Here is a 20,344-nt window from a genome sequence, read left to right as displayed (position 1 = left end):
TACCCATCCTTCAAGTCCTAACTTAGATGTTACACATCAAAGAAACTTCCCAGCAAAGGCCTCATACATGCTAAGTGCTCCATTAACACCTGTTGGACAGATGGGTGGATTGATAGGGAAATGAAGAGTCTTAGGGATGGATTAGCCGGTCCAGTGTTTTTCAAATTGTCCTCTGTGGAACTCTTATCTTTCCTCCATCCCCACAGAGACCACTGGAGGGGGGCGGGTGGGGCAAAATGGGCCGGCAACAGGTTGAATTAGATCATCTTAGCACATTCCCACTGGTGCCACTATGGAAAACGGTAGGGAGTTTCCTCAAGAGATTAGAAGTAGGTCCCTGTTCTAATGAGTACGGTCAGAATTGGTGATCCAGGGCCAGCAGGTGCCAACATGTGTGGAGCAGAGATGGACCGTGTTTGGTACATACGTCCATGAAACCAGCTCTCAACTGTTAACAATCAACTGGAAATAATTTCTCTGTGCGTGCCATTTCCTTGCAAGAATTAAGAACTGTGTAAAAACTACAGAACGAGCTGGAACACTTCTGATGGCGGGGGTCCCTGTTGTCACGTACAGTTGTCTCGTCTTGTGAAAACCCGTGTTAGAAAAGAGCTAATTCCAACTCCACTGTGGTGTGAGACTATCACCAGTTCAACAAGTGAAGTACTCTGGCTCATCAAATGCTGTTTTCACAAATTATGCCAAGCAAAAACTTAAAATGGGGGAGTGTGGTGCACACTCAGAGAAAGGGCACCATGCTTTCGGAGGTCTCCACCATCCACGATGCACTGACTACAGATCACAGCCATCAGAGCGAGCCGACTGACAACTTTGGACACGGTCTCTAGCTAATGTAAGCACGGCAGCAAAAGCAAGAGCTACCTTGCTGAATGATTAATGTGTGCTGGAGGTGAGCTGAGTGATTTACACACATTCTGAAATGTCATGCTCCTGATGATCCTCCAAGGGGCACTGTCTTTGTCCCCATTTTCCAAATAACAAAGCCCAGAGTTTACCTTTCCTTCACCTTCACCGGGCTCTCAAAAGTAGGGGGGGGCTACCATTATTTGTTTGGTGATTAGATGAGGTGCTGGTTGCCAAGAAGCTGTGACCTTGCGAGCCAGGGCCCCTTTCCTGCGGTTCCTTTCATCACCAGTCACCAGCTGCCTGACGCAGAGCGAATGCTCAGTGGGACGTCTTACAAATTACAATAGAGATTGACACAAGATTTCCAAGCAAGTCCTTCAAGGGGCATCACAACGCATTTCAGAATTTGAAGGGTTGAGAGGATGGGATGGAGCAGCTTCTAGAGGAAGAGAGAGCAGCCCGGACATTGCCTTCGGGCGTGGAGGAGGGGAGTCAAGAGGAAAATGAATTGAACTCCCACCCAGGTTCCTAGGCCCCTCTTCTGTGGATGGAGGGGTCCATGTGCCGCGTCACCGACTGTCTCCCACAAGGAGATGGAAATAAGCAAGGTCTGTGATGTTCCCACGGATGTTCAACTGACCATGTTCATATTTTGTTCTAAATTCGTCTCCAGGAGCTTATACAAACTAAAAATATTAACATATCATTTAATAATCAACAGTGTGGGTGTGTTGCTATGTCGTTTGTAGGACTGGGGACAGATGTTTGAGGGAAGAGAGGGAAAGGAACCCATCTTAAATCCTTCTTTTTGCCTGAAACCCTCCCTGGCACCTGGTTTCAGGGCCTTCTCCCTGGCCTTACCAAATGTTCCCGTGTGTAGATAAAACGAATTAAAAAAAAAAACAAAGACTTGGCCTTCGGTGCAGCATTTGGATGCAAAATAGAATTGAATATAGGGTGGCTGGCTGCAAGCTGCTTTCAAGTTTCTAAGGACCAAATTGCTGTTTGCTAAGGCAATTTCATTTGACCTCCCCTGGACAGCGGCATATATGAGACATTTCCTGAGGCCGCAGGTGTCCTGCACATCGCTGGCTGGCTCTGACGTAAATGCTAAAAGGAGAATTCTAAGGGGCACCTGGGTGGCCTTCGGCTCAACTCATGATCCCGGGATCCTGGGATGGAGCCCCGCATCAGGCTCCCTGCTCAGTGGCGAGTCTGCTTCTCCCTCTCCCTCTGCCCCTCCCCCCTGCTCATGTGCACATGCACACACTCTCTCTCTCTCTCTCTCTCAAAATAAATAAAATCTTGAAAAAAATAAAAGGAGAATTCTTGTTATTTTTCTTCCCCATCTTTCATGTTTAAAGGACGGTAGGGATGGTCCCCTGGCAGTTAGGAAATCAGGAAGGCAAAAGGAATGGCTCCTTGGCAGCATTAAGATGTGAAAAACAGGGAGACTGACAAGCAATATCAAACCCAAAATGTTCTCCATAATTTTAAAAGAACGAGAGACAAGCGCATCCTGGACTTGGTAACATTTATTCAATATTCTGTGAAATTAGCAAGAATCAGAAGAAGCACATATCAATCCAATACAGCCACAAACATGTCCTGGATATAAATAAAGTTGCACTATGAGAAATACTCACTACGGAAGGAACTAGTACTCTCTTATATTGACTACCTCTTAGCAACAAACAACTCCAACGTAAATTTAATTTACTCACAGTATAAAAACCTTGACTTTTAAAAGGAAATATAGATTCAATGTGATCATAATTTGCCTCACGAGGCCCTTTTGCTGCATGATTTCAAGGCCTGGCTTGATGACTGTTATGGAAATGACAAAAACGAACTCAAAAGAACATTTCTGCAAGGTTCAATGAAACAGTGCAGAAATAAGTTACTTACCCATGCACAGAATGAGGCAAAGGCTAATTTCATTCGGGTTAGGAATAATAAATGCAACTAGTTTCTTATTCACGAAATAAACATCTCAGACTTCGTTTTAGATTAATGGGTATACTGTTATATGGGTCATACTCTACATGTATTTTCTAACTACTCAGAAAGCCGGCACTCACACGTCACATAGAAACTTCTCCTCAATTGGACTTAGTCTCTGTAACAGCCACAGAAAGCCAACTGCGTCTCATGACGATATCTACCATGGGAAGAGCACACACTAGTCGAAGCATACAGTTTAAAGAGCTGAAAGTACATTAAAACGTAGTCTATGGATTTCACAAATTTTGTTTTTTTAAAATATTTTTTCCAAACTAAAAGCTGCAGAAAATTATTTCTTCGATATTCTACCGAAAACTCTTGAGCAGCTACCATTTCAAATTTCTTAAGCTTTTTATTTTCTTAAAAATATTTAAATGAGGGTAGTATCCCATCTTTTTGAAAAATAATCCCCCCAAAAAGATTACAAATCTTTCGTTTTAATCAGCGTGACCAGGGGTTTGTCATCGGGGCTGTAGTCCTCATAGGCAATGGGGGTCACGTCGTACATCGCAGGCCGGGATTTCTTTCCAAACCTGAAACCACAGGGGAGAGAGGACCCCGGTTAGATGAACAGTGGATCTCAAGTCCTATGAAAGGCAAGTGGTGAGAATTAACTTAAATTCAAGAATCAGATGGAACAATAAAAATACCCTAAGAAAGATATTCTCTAGCAAGCACAGAAATTTAAGAGATCTGGTTATCAGCGCTGAATGAGTATGCACGTTAGTCTCCAGTGCAGGAGGTAAAAAAAGGATTTCATGGAACATGGTGTCCAAATGAGTGCTGAAGCTTCCAGGTTAAATCCTGGCAAAGCAGTCGGCCCCACAGCCCTATAATAGGTTTTAAGACAACATGTATCTATTTGTCTTTTTCTTCTGAGACCCGTTAACCATCTGGAGAGGCAAGTTTATTTTACAACCATTTTAGTGCCTGGAACATACGCTAGTCTTCCTGGGGACTTCCAGGAAGGTTAGGAAGGCTCAGAGGTCATCTGAGGTCCCAACATGAGGAGAAGCGCAGAGAGAAGAAAGGACTTCTGATAAGGAGATGTTTGTCCATAGTACTCGGCGCCCATCATTCAACCCCATCTACCCATTCCTCCGCACACCCCACGTACACACAAGCCATTGTTTGTTTTTCTCTGAGCACAAGCCATTGTCCCAAAAGATCTGTGTATATAAGAATCCCCTCAGCAACAGGACTGACGCCCAGAAGCCAGGGGTGTCAAAATCCAATTTCAGGACTTCCTGCCAAACCAGTCTTAAGATGGAAGAGTACTAAAATAAAGCCAATTCAACTTCTGGGTGGTCTATTCCCATTGAAGTCCTCACCTTCCCTAAAGTCCCTGGAGTACCATATGATTTAAACAATCTTCCACATTTACCCACCACGCCTCCTCCCTCAGATAGACCACATTTTTTAACCGTTTCAAGTTCAATAAGGTTCAAAAAAAGAAACACGTAAAGTACCGTACATTTTAAAAAGGCTGGTGGGATGGGGCCTGAAGACTTCAAGGGGCTTATTTTCCATGGCTTTCAGCCTACCTCCCCAGCCCCCATTCCCCCTTTTCCCTCTGCTCTCTTGGAAAGGCGGTCTTCTGACATTCAGCAAGGAGAAGGAGAACGGAGCGGGAAAGGAGAAAATGATGCATTCTTCATCGGACCTTTTGTTTTTAAACATTCATCAATCTTTTGCTCTGATTCACTCAAGATTTACTGGTCTTCGGGGGCACCAAGGCACAAACCATGCCAGATGGGTACCAGGCAAAATGCAGACTTAAAGAGTTAATGCATTCTGCCACCAAGAAATCCAAGGATGCTACCATAAGATGAAAAAGCTTTTGAGAAAATCATGTCTAAAAATGTGAAGTCTCACTGGTGCTTGCCTACATGCGGGCTGGATTCCAGCCTGTGGTCTGTTTATCTAAACTGAGCAAGGCCTGCATCATCTGAGACTAGGGAAAGGGCAACCATGTAAAAGTCAACTGGATCTGAACACTTTCTTCCAAGGCTGAAACTTTTAGAAGCTACTTTAAGGCACAAATATTTTGACAATCTATTTCTCATAAAACAGCTAGATTCATTGGTAACAATACACCACTAATAATATTGATTCATTTCAAAAGTCAAGCAATTCCAGGGAAAAGCCCTCCAGGTCCTCACATAGGTGCCGTGGGATAGTTTCCTGGGGAAACTTTGATGGGAGGGTCAGCAAATCACAGATTGCCTACTAATCAGTTGGTTGGCCAAGAGGAAAAATTTAAGCAACTTAATAGGTTGAATATGTGTTTACGATATCCATTTTATTTTTATATGACTTCATAGTTTAAAGAAGAATCTGTGTCTCCAAAATCTAGGAAGTTAAATGCCTCCACGTTATGCAATCTGCCAACAAGCTATCATTCAAAGGGCTGTCATCTTAAATTGTCATCATGGGGCTGAATATCAACAAGGCAGGTTTGAGGATGGGTGTTTCGGATCCACTGAGCAGAACGAGGCAAGGGCTGAAACCGGCCAGAAGCAGCCACGCAGTCACTGTACTTACATGGAATCAACTGAAGAACGAGAACCTTGCTTCGTATCTAGAGAAGTCACTGGCTGTGTGCACAGTGCTAATGAGATGACTCCAAACCAGAATGGGTCATAAAGCATAAAGCTGGTGGGGCGCCTGGGTGGCTCAGTCGGTTAAGCGTCTGCCTTCAGCTCAGGTCATGATCCCAGGGTCCTGGGATCGAGCCCCGCATCGGACTTTCTGCTCAGCGGAGAGCCTGCTTCTCCCTCTGCCTGCCGCTCTGCCTATCTGTGCTATCTCTCTGTCAAATAAATAAATAAAACTTAAAAAAAAAAAGCATAATGCTGGTTATAAAGGTAACATGGTTTTATTTTATTTTATTATTATTTTTTTTAAGGTAACCTGGTTTTAAAAGGGCTAACTGCTCCAGCGCTATCTTGGAGCTGGAATCCCTGTCCTATGACTTAACTAGCTCCTGAGAAGCCTATCGAGCCAAATTCCTCAGGTGAGATGCAGAGGTCTCCACCCAAAGTGCAGTATCCACCACGTAGAAGTAAAATGGCTTTTAAAACACAATAAAATGAGGGGCACCTGGGTGGCTCAGTCGGTTAAGCAGCCAACTCTTGGCTTCAGCTCAGGTCATGATCTCAGGGTCCTAAGATAGAGCCATGCGCTGGGCTCCGTGCTCAGCACGGAGTCTGCATGTCCCTCTCCCTCTGCTCAATCGCTCGCTCGCGCTCTCTCTCTCTCTCTCTCTCACGAATAAATAAAATCTTTAAACACAATAAAATGAAACAAGACTTTCCTTCAATCTCCTACACCTATCACCATGGCAAGCTCACACGTAGTGAAAAAAATGAATACGCATTCCTGCTTAAATGTTTAATCCCAACAGCTTTTTATATTTCCTTTGTGTTAAGAAACAAGCCAACACCTATAGAGTTCCATTTAAACTCTCAGGCACTAAACCAGTGTAAGAGCTTGCTGTGTTATGGCAGGAGTATTTATGTGACCGTTCCTTTATGTAACACATTGGTTTTGTTTGGTTTTTTTTCCCCTTATCACAAAGATACGTTTTAAATGTAAAGAACAAGTCTGGAAAATAGAGAAAGTTATACTGGAGACCAGGGGTTAACAATGTAGATAGCCTGCAAGCCAATGACAGCCTGTTGCCTGTTTTTAAATAAAGTTTTATTGGAACGCAGTTGAGCCCCTTCATAATGCGTCTTTGCTACTTTTGCACTACAAAGGCAGAGCTAAATAGTCACAGAGACCCAGACAACGTAAGGTCTGTAAAGTCTAAAATATTTTGCAGGTCCTCGATGAAGACTAAGAATCGCCTATAGTGCCGCCCTCCGAACGATCCAGCACAGTGTGTGGCCAAAGCAACAAAATCAGACGCAGTAATGGAAGTTGTGGCATCAGCGGCATTAAAGTCACTGACGCGTCCAACACACCCGGTGACAAGTCTCGTACATCTTAAGCCACTACAAGCTACTGCAACCAACTGCAAGGCAGATCAAAGAGTGTGCGTTCTTCTAGTTCATACTCGCCTGAAAGTCAAAAGCTAAAACACCACCGCAGGGAATGTAGGTGGATCTGACCTTGAGAAAAGCCAGAACTCCGAGATGCTATTTGAGAAAACGTGACCAGATTCTTTCACAGCTGTTCTGTTTTTTTGTGTGTGTGTTCTGTGATCAGGCCCTTCGAGCTGGGGGAGCAGTGAGCAACCTGCAGCCGAGACGTGACCTTGCTCCAGAGCCTGGAAGGCCCATTCGCTCCCACTAGTCACTTGCAAACTCTCTCCAGCCTGAGCGTCAGCAAAGCGGTCACAGAACACAGGACTCTTAACAAGAGAGAGAAGGGAGCACCAGCATCAACTGAGCGCTGACGTCAGAATCACCAGACCCTTCCTCGGCCACTCGTGAATGTCACAGGTGACCCACTCGGGACTCGTCCTGTGTGGCTACTGAGCTGCAGTTATTCTGATCCAGTGTCACCAGCGGGGAGGCAGGCTGTGAAATGGGCGTTAGCTCTAGGTCACTCCTGGAAACTAGGGAGGAGGTAATATCAAAAGGGTTAATTTTTTTTTCAATGCCTTTCTAGGGTTTCCGGGAAAAGGGAGTGCAAAGGGGCCAACCAGCCAGAGACCCAGCAAGGACCTTGAGACGGCCATGCTGTAGAAACCACAGGTCAGAGCTGAATCAACATTTATGAGGGAATGTTCCAGATATCTCGGAAGGTATTATATTAACTTCAATGGTTTTATCTGCAGTCACTGGTGCATGGAGGAGCTTTTTGGTTGGGAATCCTGCGGTAAATATTTTTGATAAAAATTGGCACCAAAGAAGAACCAGGTTTGTAAATGCTTTCAAGTTTATTCTTTCCTTCCAAGACTACGCAGTTAAACATCTTCCAAGTGGGCTACATAAGCAGGAAGCTCAGAAGAATCTATCTTACTAAACCATTCTGGGGCTGAAATAAAATACTCCTGTTGAACACAAAAGAATCTTAGCCAGATGTCCCTCTGGGGGTAGAGGGAACCTGACTCCTTGGGTCTCCCAATACATCCTAGTATAACACCCCTGAATCTGCTCCTTCCTGGTGAACTCAGCACCCGGGAATGGAGAGAGAAGGCTCTTGAGCAACAAAGCAGCTTATCGCCTCTCCTCTCCTTTCCTTCTACCTCTCCTTCTACCTCTCATCCCGTGACTTCTGAGTACTGCAAACACTCCTGCGGGCCACTTACGAGGCCTGTTGCCCTAGGATGAAGCCACCTGTCAGGCAGGTCAAGACATCCTACACCAGGCCCTAACAGAGACTGTCCTTTCACTACAGACCTCAAATTCTGGGAAGTCAGGGCTACTATGTGCCAGGACCCACTGAGGACAGGAATAAAATGGCCCTTTATGTACAGGCCGGTGGAGGAGTCAAATTAACAAGACCGGCAGGGACTGGCTGCCTGGAGGCTGTGCTGGCAAGCTCAGCCCTGAAAGGAAGGAGGATCAAGGATGAGCAGCCGTGCAGGGCCTGATTTGGAAGGGGATGCACCTTCCCCTTCTCCTTCATAGTTCTAGAAGTAAGGGGGAATGCAGCTCTCAGAAAGAAGATACCCTCGCCCCACCTGGGCATCGGGGCAGCTTCTCCATGTCTCCCAATTTCTTTCCTTCCAGTGGCTCCTCTCCCTGAAGGCCAGGGTTGGGCTTTTGCTTCCATTAGAGGGGCAAAGTCACAGTCAGATTGGAGTCTCGGGTTTGGGGACCTCCTCGCGAAGAAAGCAAACTTTCTGAACCTCTCAGCTTCTATGCCATTCGGACAGAATTTGGATCTGTGTGTGTTTTGATCAAGACCAGTACCCCATGTCTCAGCAAAGGTTAGGCATCCACTAGGTCTCGTGAGCCCCAACCTTAAGACACCAAGCTGAGCCCACTCCTCGCTACCATACATTCTTTCTGAGTTGCGTGCTTTAGACTGTTCTAGCAGTTAAAAGAAGAGATAGCTTTCCTTTAACAAACACTGTCGTTACCGTTCTGGTAGTAGATATCCTTTGCAGAAGTCAACAAAATGTTAGGTTAGCTGATTTTTTTTAGTGTTCGATAAGAGAGAAATAAATATGGTGTCATCTGCTTACACAGGTCTTTAATACTAGTAATTTAATTTGATTGCCTTAACTCTCTAAGCAGGGAGACCTATGTCTTTTTTTCAGCTGAGGGAACAGTATTTGTGGAGGTTTGACTGGTCTGTGTGAAATAGAGTCAGGTAATGGGGTAGTTGGGCCTCACGCGCTCTCTGTGGTACCACACTCACTCCTTGTCTCTCCAGGAGTCTTTCCTCCAGAAAAGGACACCGAGTTATACGATATGAAACGCTAACAGCAGAATGATAGCTGTTTGTTTCTCCTTAAGTAAACCCCTAAATCAAATGTTATTTCTATCCAGGCTGTTTGAAGAATGTCGCTAAAGACATTCCAAAAAGCAGTCATCAAGAAATGTTTCCTACACCGTGATTAAGAATCGGCTATTTAAAGCACAGATAAACACAAATTAAATGAATGAATGTCTTCAATGAAAACAGAAAGCTAGCAGCAAACGCAAAGGGGTTGCTTATAAAGCAGTTCAATTGTCTGTCCCCAGTAGGCCTTGAACCTATGCTTTGGTGTATGAAATCCTCTTTGCAGGTGGGAAGTCCTGTTCATAACATCACCCCAGTCCCAGGAGTGCACAGGTGGGAGCAGGCTCTCCCTTATGGCCCCCTCCCTCCCCTGCCTCCCCTCCCCCCGCCAGAGCCCACCTGGCATGCCGGATGGAGGCGATGGCATTGCTGAACTCACTGTCGATGCTGCGACAGTTATAGAACTCCTCGTAGGCTGGCCTGGAAGAGCCCTGGTACTCGATGCGGCTGATGCGGCAAATGCCCACAATGAGGATGATCAGCATCAGGATGAAGGCGACACAGAGGGCCCCGATGATGATGTACAGGGAGTGCCGGGGCATGTTGGTGAGACTCTCCGCCATGTGACCCGACTTCCACTGGAGGTCTGAGGCAAAAATAAGCAAAGGACTGGATGTGAGCCATGACCTTTGGAATGGGAGGGTCTTCACTGTCCTTGCTTGGGCAACATAAAATATAAGGGCTGTCCAAACCGGGAAGAATTCTTTTCTGTGGATAACCTAGATCAAAGGCTACTGTCCTTAATATACAAGGGGCTCTTACAAATCATTAAGATACACCAAGAACACACCATAGAAAAATGGGCAAAGAATATAAAAAGGAATCCACCAAAGAAATACAAGTAGAAAAGTGTTTAGTTTCATGGTTCTTGAAGAATGCAATTCTTCTATCGGTTCCCAAATATTATTTAAAATTTTTGATAACCACAGGTCACATGGGTGCAGACATGAGGGTGTGTGAACTGATACACAGCCCTTGTGTAGACTTAATGGAATATCTTTTGACCCAGAAATTCCAATTTTTAGAATTTATGCTGGGGAAATGATCCTATAAATGCCTAAAGCCCTACATACAAGGATGTTCATCTCAGCATCCCAATTTCTGAAATGTTAAATTGATCAATTATTACACATTTTAAAAAGGTTCATTAAATAAGCACGACTCCCAGGTATTCACCACTCAAAGGTAACACTGTTCAAAGTTAATAAAGTTCATATTGGACCATTTCCACTTCACCTTTTCTTCAGGTATTTTTTTTTAAAGAAAGAAAATGTTACGGCCACAGCTAGAGGCCCCGCCCCCATACCCTTTTTCCACCCCACAAGCAGAAAAACAATTTATAAAAGGTAAAAAAATGGGAAACCACCTAAATATTCAGCTCTCAGTGAGCTGGAGAGATGTTCTGTTCTAACAAAAAAACAAAAGCAGTTGACCAAACAGGACCTAGCCATATGGTACAGTCACACGTGAGCTCAAAGTGTCCATCCACACACTGAAAAGCTCAGGACAGAGTGATAGTAATGATGAACATCTGTTGCCTCCCTACTATGTTAAGCTCTTTGAAAACATCTCACTTAATCATTATGACCAATCAAAGATGCATTATTTTCTCTCTCTACTTTATGGGAAATCGGCATCAGTGGCTGGGTGAGTTCAAGGGCAGATCCAAGTCCTTAGCATCTGCCCCACACAGCCACACGTGAACAGCAGAGATCACTGGGAGGCAGGATTACAAGCCATTTTTATTTCTTTCATTCCACCTCTCAGTCTTTTCCAGCTTTTTTCAAAGGACTAAAATATTCCTTTCATAAAAATATTTTAAGGGGCGCCTGGGTGGCTCAGATGGTTAAGCGTCTGCCTTCAGCTCAGGTCATGATCCCAGGGTCCTGGGATCGAGTCCCGCATCGGGCTCCCTGCTCCTTGGGAGCCTGCTTCTCCCTCTGCCTCTCTCTCTCTCTCTCTCTCTCTGTCTTTCATGAATAAATAAATAAAATCTTTAAAAAAATTTTTTTAAAAATATTTTAAAATAAGCAGTAAGTTATTGGAAGAAAACATCCATGGAATTTTCTTCCAACACAATAGTAGAAGAAGTATGGGCTTTGGGATCACACCACCCTTGCTGTCAATCCCCACTGGGACATTTACTCGACCTTCCTGAGACTTGGTTTCTTCATTTACAAGATGAAAATAGCAACAGCTACCCCATGGCTCGCTGAGAGCATAAGTTAGAGAACATGTAAAGAATAGGAATAGGAAGAAAGGCTGCTGCTGGGCACGTGGCGGGCAGTCCTAAAAAGGAGCAGGTGTGGTGGTGGAAGAGGCATGAAGGTTAAAGAGGAAGAAGACATTGTCCTCTGGAGCACACACGGTGAGCTCAGGATTACTGAGCATTGCCCTGTGCCCTTTCAAAAAACACCAACCGGTCTGAGCAGGAAAGTAAATGGAAGAATGTGACATAATCTCCTGCCCGAAACAGGCCAAGAGTGCCAAATTATGTCCTGTTTGCAGAACCTGCACACACGCAGAATGTTCTGGATGATGTGAACAGGATTTGAAAGGAAGTTTTGAAAATAAAGAGGGCTCAGTAAGACAAGAGAGAAGTGAAATTCATGTGGAAAGGGATGCCTTCTCTACTCGACTCACAGCGCCCCCAGCTCCAGACCATCATTTGCACGGTAGGACTCGAGATGCCTGGAAATGGGACGCAGGGGTGGGTGTGGAAGGGCCCGTCTTCCCACCAAATGCTCAGATTCTTCTCACCATGCCGCATGCTGTGAGAGGGTTTGTGATCTCCAGGTACTCGGTCCCCCCTCTTAGCTACATCCTCAGTGCACGGAATCCAAGAACCAGTTCTTTACCTTGAAAAGTGACAATCGGAAGAAAAGCATGGGTAGATCCCCAAACAAGGGCCGAGTATGCAGAGCCCTTTCCTAGAAGCCTAATGGGAAAAGGGCCCATGACCCAAGCCTGAAGAACGAGATGAATGAAGTGTGTTCGCATCCAGATCTTCTGACTCCCGAGTTTTCACCAAGACCCCTGAAGGCTGGTTTGGCCATCCGAGGCTGCCTGCCCAAGCTCACGAAACCCATGCAGCAGTGAGCTATTAGCGCATTCACTGCTCCATCCGAACCAGCTCACAGACAGGCAGATGCACCAGCATAAATCACAGCAAGGTCGCCACGGACGGGAGAAGGTGTTTTTGTGAAGCTAGAACTCAGCCTCAGTTGCAGATCACGGCCATTTCATTGGGCAATACCTGGTGCGCACTGAGAGAGACGCTCATTTTTCTGGCTGAAAGAGGAGCATGACTCACTTGATTTCCAAGTATTTCACCATTCTCTGAAAAATTCAGTTGTAGGCTGGAGTCCAATGCTCAGAGTATGCTCTAACACCCATCTAGCGTCAACACAAGGAAAGCCAGCACTGTTTCTACTCCAACTCGGTAGAGGGCTCTGCTCCGATCACTGTGGCAGGATCACACGAGTTCTTGATGAGCCCTCATCGTTGATGCCTAACTTCACATAAATAGCTATACATCGTATTAATGACCACTACCATGGAAAGACAGCGCCGCTGAGTGTCCCAGGCCTGAGCTGCCCACACTGCTTACATTTCTGATCATCTGTTCTACTTCCCCAAACTCTGCCTTCCAGGCTGCTGGAACTTTTGGGAAACCTTTCTCGAAATTCCCCTGAAAAACTCTGTCCCCTCCTCCCCTACCTCCCCTACCCCTGCTCTTTTTTTTTTCTACCTTACTGTCAGCTAAAACTTTTCTGATAGAAGTGAGTGTGGCTGCTTGGCACACTAATCGGGTTGGAATTGAGCTGGATCTGAAAAGATCCAACCCTTCGTCTGGAAGCGGCAAGTGTATCTGCACCTGCCGCCCCCGGTCCTGGCATAAGTCATAAGACCCTCATGAGATACCGCTTTGCTGCATCCCAGGAGTTTGGTTGCATGAATCACTTACGACGCCAGCTACAGCACAGCTCAGGGAGGAACTGGGCACCAGAGTGTGCTGGGTGGAATGATGCCGTCGGCTCCAGCTGGTGCATGACCCAGAACACATGTACACAAACTCTTCTAGGAAAAATGTCACACTTATGGGTCTGCTAGACCAGTTGTATTTAGGTTTCAACTAAATTTGTTTCAGGTTTTGTATTTTCCAAAGTGTTTTCACATTTACATTTCAATTGGCCCTAAACAAAGCACCTTGAGCTAGGTAGAGAAGCTGGACTTGGAGCAGCTGCTCAAGGTGATAAGAGGCCATCCGTGGCCAGGCTGAGAATAAAACCAGACCCACCTACAAGGTCCACCCCACCAAAAGAGCTGTCATTAGACTTACAAATTTCATTCTAAAACACACTGCCTATATCTGGTTTTTAATTTACCTACATGAATGTAGCCAGACTAGCTCATGTGTTCAGCTACGTGATTTAAAAAGAGAGTGAGTGTGTGATGTGTAGACATCAGACAGCTAGATAATTTTTGAGACCATCTGCTGCTAGACTACTTGAGAGGAAGAATTTCAAATTACCTTCTGTTTTCTCTAGCTCAAAGTTATCTGGACAAGCAAGGCAGTCAGTGAGATTAGAAAATATTAACAGCTCTCATTAATCTTCAGAAGAGGAAGGCATAGGAAAGGAAGAAAGGAATAGAAAGAACAGCTCACCTCCTTCGTAGGATCCATTCCCTAAACAACCATTAATTTGGCACCTACTATGTACCAGGCATGGTGCTGGGTGCCGGGATATAGAGTGAGGAAAAGGAGACAGTTGGCTTCTGGAGCCCCCAGTCTTTTGAGGGGTGCAGGGACCCAAAAAAATGGTCACAAAGCAGCGGCAGACATCCAAGTGTGCCGAGCCAATGAAGGGCCACCTCTGCGGTGCTACCGGAAAGGACAGAGGGAAGCTCCATTTCACTGGGGAAATCAGGAGAGCTCCAGTGGTGAGAGTCTGCAGGAAGCTGGGCTCTGCAGGTACGTAGGTATTAACCAGGGACAGGGGAGAGCCGAGGGAACATAGTCCCAGGCCAAGACCTGGGAGGAGGTGGGGAACAGGACAACGGACTGCAAGGGGAACAGAGTGGCCTCTAGCGGGAGCAAGCCAGAGGCTGGTGGAGGGGGGAAGGGCTCTCTCTCACAGGTCCTACAGGCTCAAGTGTGGCCTTCAGTCTTTAGTCTTCAATATAAGCTTGGCACTGGCAGGGATGGAAACAGTGGTGGGAAGGAGGTCTGAGTATTCAGATTTGCACTTGGAAAAGACGCCTCTACCAGTTGCAACCCCGTGGAGGAACCCGAGGACATGATACGAAGTGAAACATGTCAGGTACAGAAGGAGAAATACTGCATGAGCTCACTTGTATGGGGAGTCGAAAGAAAAAGAGAAAGCCAAACTCATAGCAACAGAGTGCCAGAGGCTGGGGCATGAGGCACAAGGGGAGATTTAAAAACAGGAAGAAAGAAACTAGAATGGTGATTGCCAGGGGCTGAGGGAAGGGGTCACGGAGAGTTATCATTTAATGGGGACAGAGTTTCGGTTTTTCAAGATGCAAAGAGTTACAGAGATGGACGGTGGTGAGGGTTGCTCACAAGACGAATGTACTTAGTACCACGGAACCGTACACTTAAAATGATTAAGATAGTTAATTTCATGTTATGTGTATTTTGCCACAATAAAAAGAACTGGAAAAAATTTTAAAAAAGAAACAGACCATATATTTTCAGAAAACTAGACGAAAATAAGAAATGCTTCTGGCCACATATAAAGAAATGGTTGGAGGGGCTAGACTGGGAGCCATGGGGTGTTACAGCAGTGAGGGAGATCTGCATAAGCCAACATGGATACACATTCTATATATTATTCAGCAGAAAAGCAAGATGCTGGACAGGACGTATAGAATGGTCCCATTTGTATGAGAGAAAATGAGGACTTACAAAATTGACTGGATACATCTGGAAATATACACGATAAATGGCTAATGATTGCTACCTTTGGGGAGTGAAGTGGAGGTCTGGAGGAGGAGGAAGATTAATTAATTTTATTTTATTATATATTAAAGTATATATATACATAAAATATATATATATTAAAGTATCCTAGTTTATACAAAAATGAGAACTGAAGAACCTAACCAATTTGTACGATAAGGAGTGTTCATATAACATAATCATGTCATGGGTTTCTTCAACCATTATGAAATTCCGTGCGTTTTAGGGAGGAGAGTCCCAAGACATCCATGTAGACTCTTTCTGGGCCCCTTCCCTGGGTTCCTAGAGCAGCCTGCAGAAAACCTACAGCAACCCCACCACATATCATGACCTACCCATGGATTATGAGCTCCTAAAAGCAGGGGCTGCTTCATTAACCTTTATATCCTGGGCCTAGTGTTCAATGTTTGATAGGAGGAGGCCCTTGATTATTGGCTGAATTATAAATCACCTATTCACCTATTTGTCAACTGCAAAATATCATGAATTTAATAGTTTAACCATAGATTCAACTGTTCAATGTCCTTAACTGACCAAGTGTTCTTGGTCAGCAAGATTGACTGTAACTCTACCTGTATAAACCTCACAGCTCCTACACAGATGGTACAAAACAACACTACATAAACATATACAGGAATTGTACATGTTAGACCTTGACTCTAGGAAGGCAAAATTTTTATTAAAACCCCCGACCAAAATTGTTGTCAGTCCCAAGTTGGTAAGAATGGATGAGAGATAGTTAAACTTTCACCAGGTTGTTTTGTTACTTTCCAAGACCTGGGGTTTGCATTTGTTTCAGAGTAATTATAAAACACTAAAGCTATTTAAATGATCCTTTTAGATAGTTCTGGATCAATGTTCTGGGTGGCTTTGGTAAATCTTTATGGTCTGCTAGATTTTTGCTCCTTATTACTGACGGGGAACAGATAAATAACTCTAAAAGGGCAAATTTCTAAGAAACATTGACTATTGGGTTAGTCAATGTGCAGAGAAGAAGACAGCTGTGCTAAAATCTAAAAACTCCAGACATAGTGCAGTGCACAGGCAAAGGCCCTGAAGGCAGGAACAAACTTGATCTGTCCACGGAAGAGAAAATAGGACAATGTTTTGGCTGAAGCAGACTGCTAAGCAAGAGAGGGAGGCAGGCAATGTGGCCTCTGGAGGCAGAGGTCAGGCTGATGGGAGGCTCCTTTACCACTTTTGACCACCCTGGAGGCCTCTGTGCTATGTAGCTATGTGGGCTACAGTTCTCTGTGTACATCTGAGCCTTCCTGCTGGGATCGACCCACCTGACCTTGTACCCCCCAGGCACTCTCCTCTCTTGGTCCCTAGATCCATCCCATTTGATTCAGATCCAGTTCTCTAGATGCTGGCCACCAGTTCCAGCTACGCGTCATAGCAGACCTCACCTGCACATTCTCCATTTTTACACTCAGGTCAAGGGTGGAAGCATCCAACACTGGAACCTAGCAGAGCTTAATCTGTGATGACATTGATTTTAGTGCCTTTGGCCCAATGGAGAGATGCAAATGAGGTCATCAAATGGAAAGTGCTATTGCAGGGAAACAGCCTGAGTGTAGACCAAAAAATTTTGTGATGGGCCCCCCCTCACACCTGGCCACTCAGTGTGGCCCATGCCCTGGGCATGCAACATCTAAAAAGACAGCTGCCGAAGGTTGGTCCTCCCAGGGAGTAGCTCATGGTATATATATATAAGCCACAGTAAATCAGCATTTATTTAGTGCCTACTGCATAGCAGAAGTGTGCACATGTTTGCCTCACGGCACCTTCCCATCACCATCTTATAAGTGAGGATGACAAGGCCCCGAGAGGTATATTTGTTTGTCCAGGTCACATGATGGAGCCAGAATTTGAAGCCAACTTTTACCCTTTCTATTATTCCATCTTTGTATATCTTTTGTCTATATCATCATCACTGGAAGGAAGTAAAATTTCAATTTTTTATAATTATGGCACTTCACTTAAAAACTTCCTAAGGGCCTCTTGTGTATTCCTGACTTCTTAACCATACCCTCCTATACATTTATCTTCATAATTAAGATCTAAAAGTTATAAATAGATATTACTCTGCCCCAAGGCACAAACTTTGTCATTTCCAACAGCATTGCCAAATTGTAGGATGAAAACTGGTCTCATTTTATGGGTAAGTAAACTGAGGCTCGGCACAATTCAATGCAGCCACACAATGAGTGTCCCTCCAGGGGAAGAACCAAGGTCCTGCTGAGCCAAGTCTGGGATGCTTTCTGCCAACAGACCCCGAATGGACTTAACATCCTACACCGGCTCATAGCCATTGCCCTTTGACCATGGAATCCCTTTCAGTATCTTTCTTCAACACGACAACACTTCTTGCCCATCTTCAGCAAGGCCAGTTGGTGCTACGACCACTCTGTCCACGGGTGTTTAGGAAAGTCGATGATGGGGAGCCCGGAAAATAACGACCTTATTCCCCTCTCAAGCTCCGAGACCAGAGCAAAAAGACAAAGGATAAGCGGGGAGGAGCCCAGAGAGCATTACTGGTCAAACAGATGTTGGAGAAGGTGGCCCCTACCTCAGGCCCACGCTGGGAAGGAGACAGGCCCAGGGCTCCATAGGCACTGCCGGACCATCCGTGGGAGGTCGTTCTTGAAACAAAGAACAGAGGAGTGGGGGCAGCTGTCTCCTCCAGAAGGAGACAGACAGACGGGGCTCTGCGTACGTATTTGCCTCCTTCCAAACTCGCACAGCAGATGAGCCGTCTCTACCTGACGAAAAGTAGGGGAGGGCTGAGAGAGCCCAGGAGGGGGGCCCTTATGGAAGATCCCCTGCCCTGAACGAACTTGAGTGAAAAGAAAACCCCTTTCACGGTTGAATTTTTTCCCAGTTTCCCAAACAACTAGAACACCGAACTCCGTGTCGGTTCTCACTTTCACCTCCATCCTGGCAGACCCACCCTTTTTATACATGAAATCTTGATGATGACATTTTCAAACTTCTGTGGGCTCATCTCTAAGAGAGAACACTTTGCTCTCCGCAGCTTGTAATGTTTTTCCAATTTTCTTTTACCCTCATCCTTGCTGGACTGTTCTCAAGGCCACGGGTGGAACCTAATACGTTTGAAGACGCTTGAAGACATAAATGCAAAGCGAGTTTATATTCTGTGTGCTTTTTCATGTTTTTAACACAAAGACTCTATTTTGTGATACGATTCTAATGCTTCTCTGTTCGGCACAGTTTTGGCTGTCTTAGGAGCAGTGAACTCTGGATGACATCTGCACATGCTCATCCCAGTAGAAAGGCTGGCTTCAGACTCAGGAAGGAGGGGGAGGGGCACAGAGCAGAGAGCAAAGGTACTCCTCTGGGACTCGGGAGGCACGGGTGACTCAGGTTAGCCCTCTGGCCCCACTGCCCATCTGTCGCTGACAGGGGCCACCTGGGCACGCTCAGTGTCCTCTTCTCATTGAATGAAAATATGAGGTTAAACAACAGCATAATACTTACGGATCTCGCAGTTTGCACCCACCCAGCCATGAGGGCAGTGGCAGGTGTAACCATTGGGCTGGTCCAGGCAGGTGCCGGCATGATGGCACGGGTTACTGTCACATTCGTTGATGTCGATGTCACACTCGTCACCTACAGAGATAAAGAAACGCAGTGATGACAGTTGGCTTTAACAGCGGCGCTGTCACCCATCACTGCTCCGGCCAAGCGGAGATCCGAGGCTGGGGTCACGGTCTCCAGCAATGGAGCCCAATTGGCTGTTTACATGAAGTGGGGAACTCTCCCCAAAGTGCCAGACAAGGGATCTTTTGCTGAAGTAAAACTAAAAGTGAAAAAAAAAATGGCACTGGTCAAAAGAATCTCCTTTAGTCGAGTCAAATAGTTAACTGAGGCTGATTCTCACGTCTGAATAAACCTTTTGAGGTTGATGGGAAAAGCGAACCGGGGTTCCTGATTTTATTTAAAAAGTCTATTTTATTTTGAATTTCATCCACTGAATCTTCTTATTTTTCTGAAACTCCAGAAAGCCAAAACTCACAGTTTATGATTTTTTTTGTGGCCAAGTGTTGGATATTTGACTATTTTCTGGATAGTTCTAGGGCACAGCTGTGTGCCTAGCCAGAGTCAATTATGAACATTTACTTCACGTTCCAAATCCCTGGATATGTTTCTGGGAAAGATGGAAATGCACAGGAAGAGCATCAGCAACTCCCCCTCCCACACGAAAAGACAGTTCTGAGGTCTAGGGTTAGCCTAGCTCTGACTCAGTCTCCCCTGGGAAACTATGACCCCGGGGAAGCTCACGTTCACTCCAGCCTGTCCTTCCCCCATGATGAAAAAGAGAGCTCTTGACCCTGCCTAGACCCAACATTTTGGGGCATCCCTGCCCCCACCGGAGAGAGCCTGGCTTAAACTAACAAACCAGACCATGGGCCAATGTCATGGTGGTCCAAACACCAACTTACAGGAAATAGCTCGTTATCACAAGTTACACAAACAAAGTGACCTTCACTGACTTTAAGCCATACTATGAGTCAATACAAGATGGGTATGCGTCTCAAACCGAAAGGCATCCCATCAAATGAATGGAACAGGATACTTCAAATTGAGGCAATTTCTCTTAAGAGTTTGAGAATGAGAAAAAGAAATTTTTATCTGCTTAGATACATGTAAAAAGTGATACTTAAAAAACAGAACAAACCAAAAAACTCCTAGCACTGCTACAGTCATCAACCAAAGCAAAGGCGCAAAATCAAATATTTTGTCCGTTTTCAAAGGCGATGTTTCAGTGTACACGCGGATAGTTACTTCCAGGCTTACTTAATTAGTATTAAAGGACTTTCTAATCTGCTAGTGGTTTACCTCGCCTTTATGAAACCACCATATGTCGCTCCCAGCCCATTTTAGAGCAGGAATCTCACGCTGAAATATTTCGTGCCTGTTTCATTTCACACTTGTTTCTTACCTGGCGTCTATTTTATTTTTAACTAAGTGAAATCTGTCGAATAAAACATTTACTCCTTG

The 20,344-nt window shown here is 45.2% G+C and overlaps 1 protein-coding gene across 1 annotated transcript in view; it reads right to left on the bottom strand.

The window, feature by feature from the left end:
- Positions 1-3,292: 3,292 nt before the first annotated feature.
- DNER (delta/notch like EGF repeat containing) overlaps positions 3,293-20,344 on the bottom strand; it is a 295,345-nt gene continuing 278,293 nt past the window's right edge. Inside the window, exons 11-13 of the mRNA XM_028105280.1 lie at positions 18,821-18,952; positions 9,673-9,919; positions 3,293-3,404 (exon numbers count right to left, since the gene is read on the bottom strand). Of these exons, the coding sequence (XP_027961081.1) occupies positions 3,293-3,404; positions 9,673-9,919; positions 18,821-18,952 (491 nt within the window). The remainder of the gene's footprint in view (positions 3,405-9,672; positions 9,920-18,820; positions 18,953-20,344) is intronic.

This window comes from Eumetopias jubatus, unplaced genomic scaffold (genome assembly GCF_037043125.1).
Source record: "Eumetopias jubatus isolate StellerSeaLion01/CBP00866 unplaced genomic scaffold, mEumJub1_p1.0 scaffold_3, whole genome shotgun sequence".
NCBI classification, from domain to species: Eukaryota; Metazoa; Chordata; class Mammalia; order Carnivora; family Otariidae; genus Eumetopias; species Eumetopias jubatus.
This window is presented reverse-complemented; position numbering and strand designations above follow the sequence as displayed.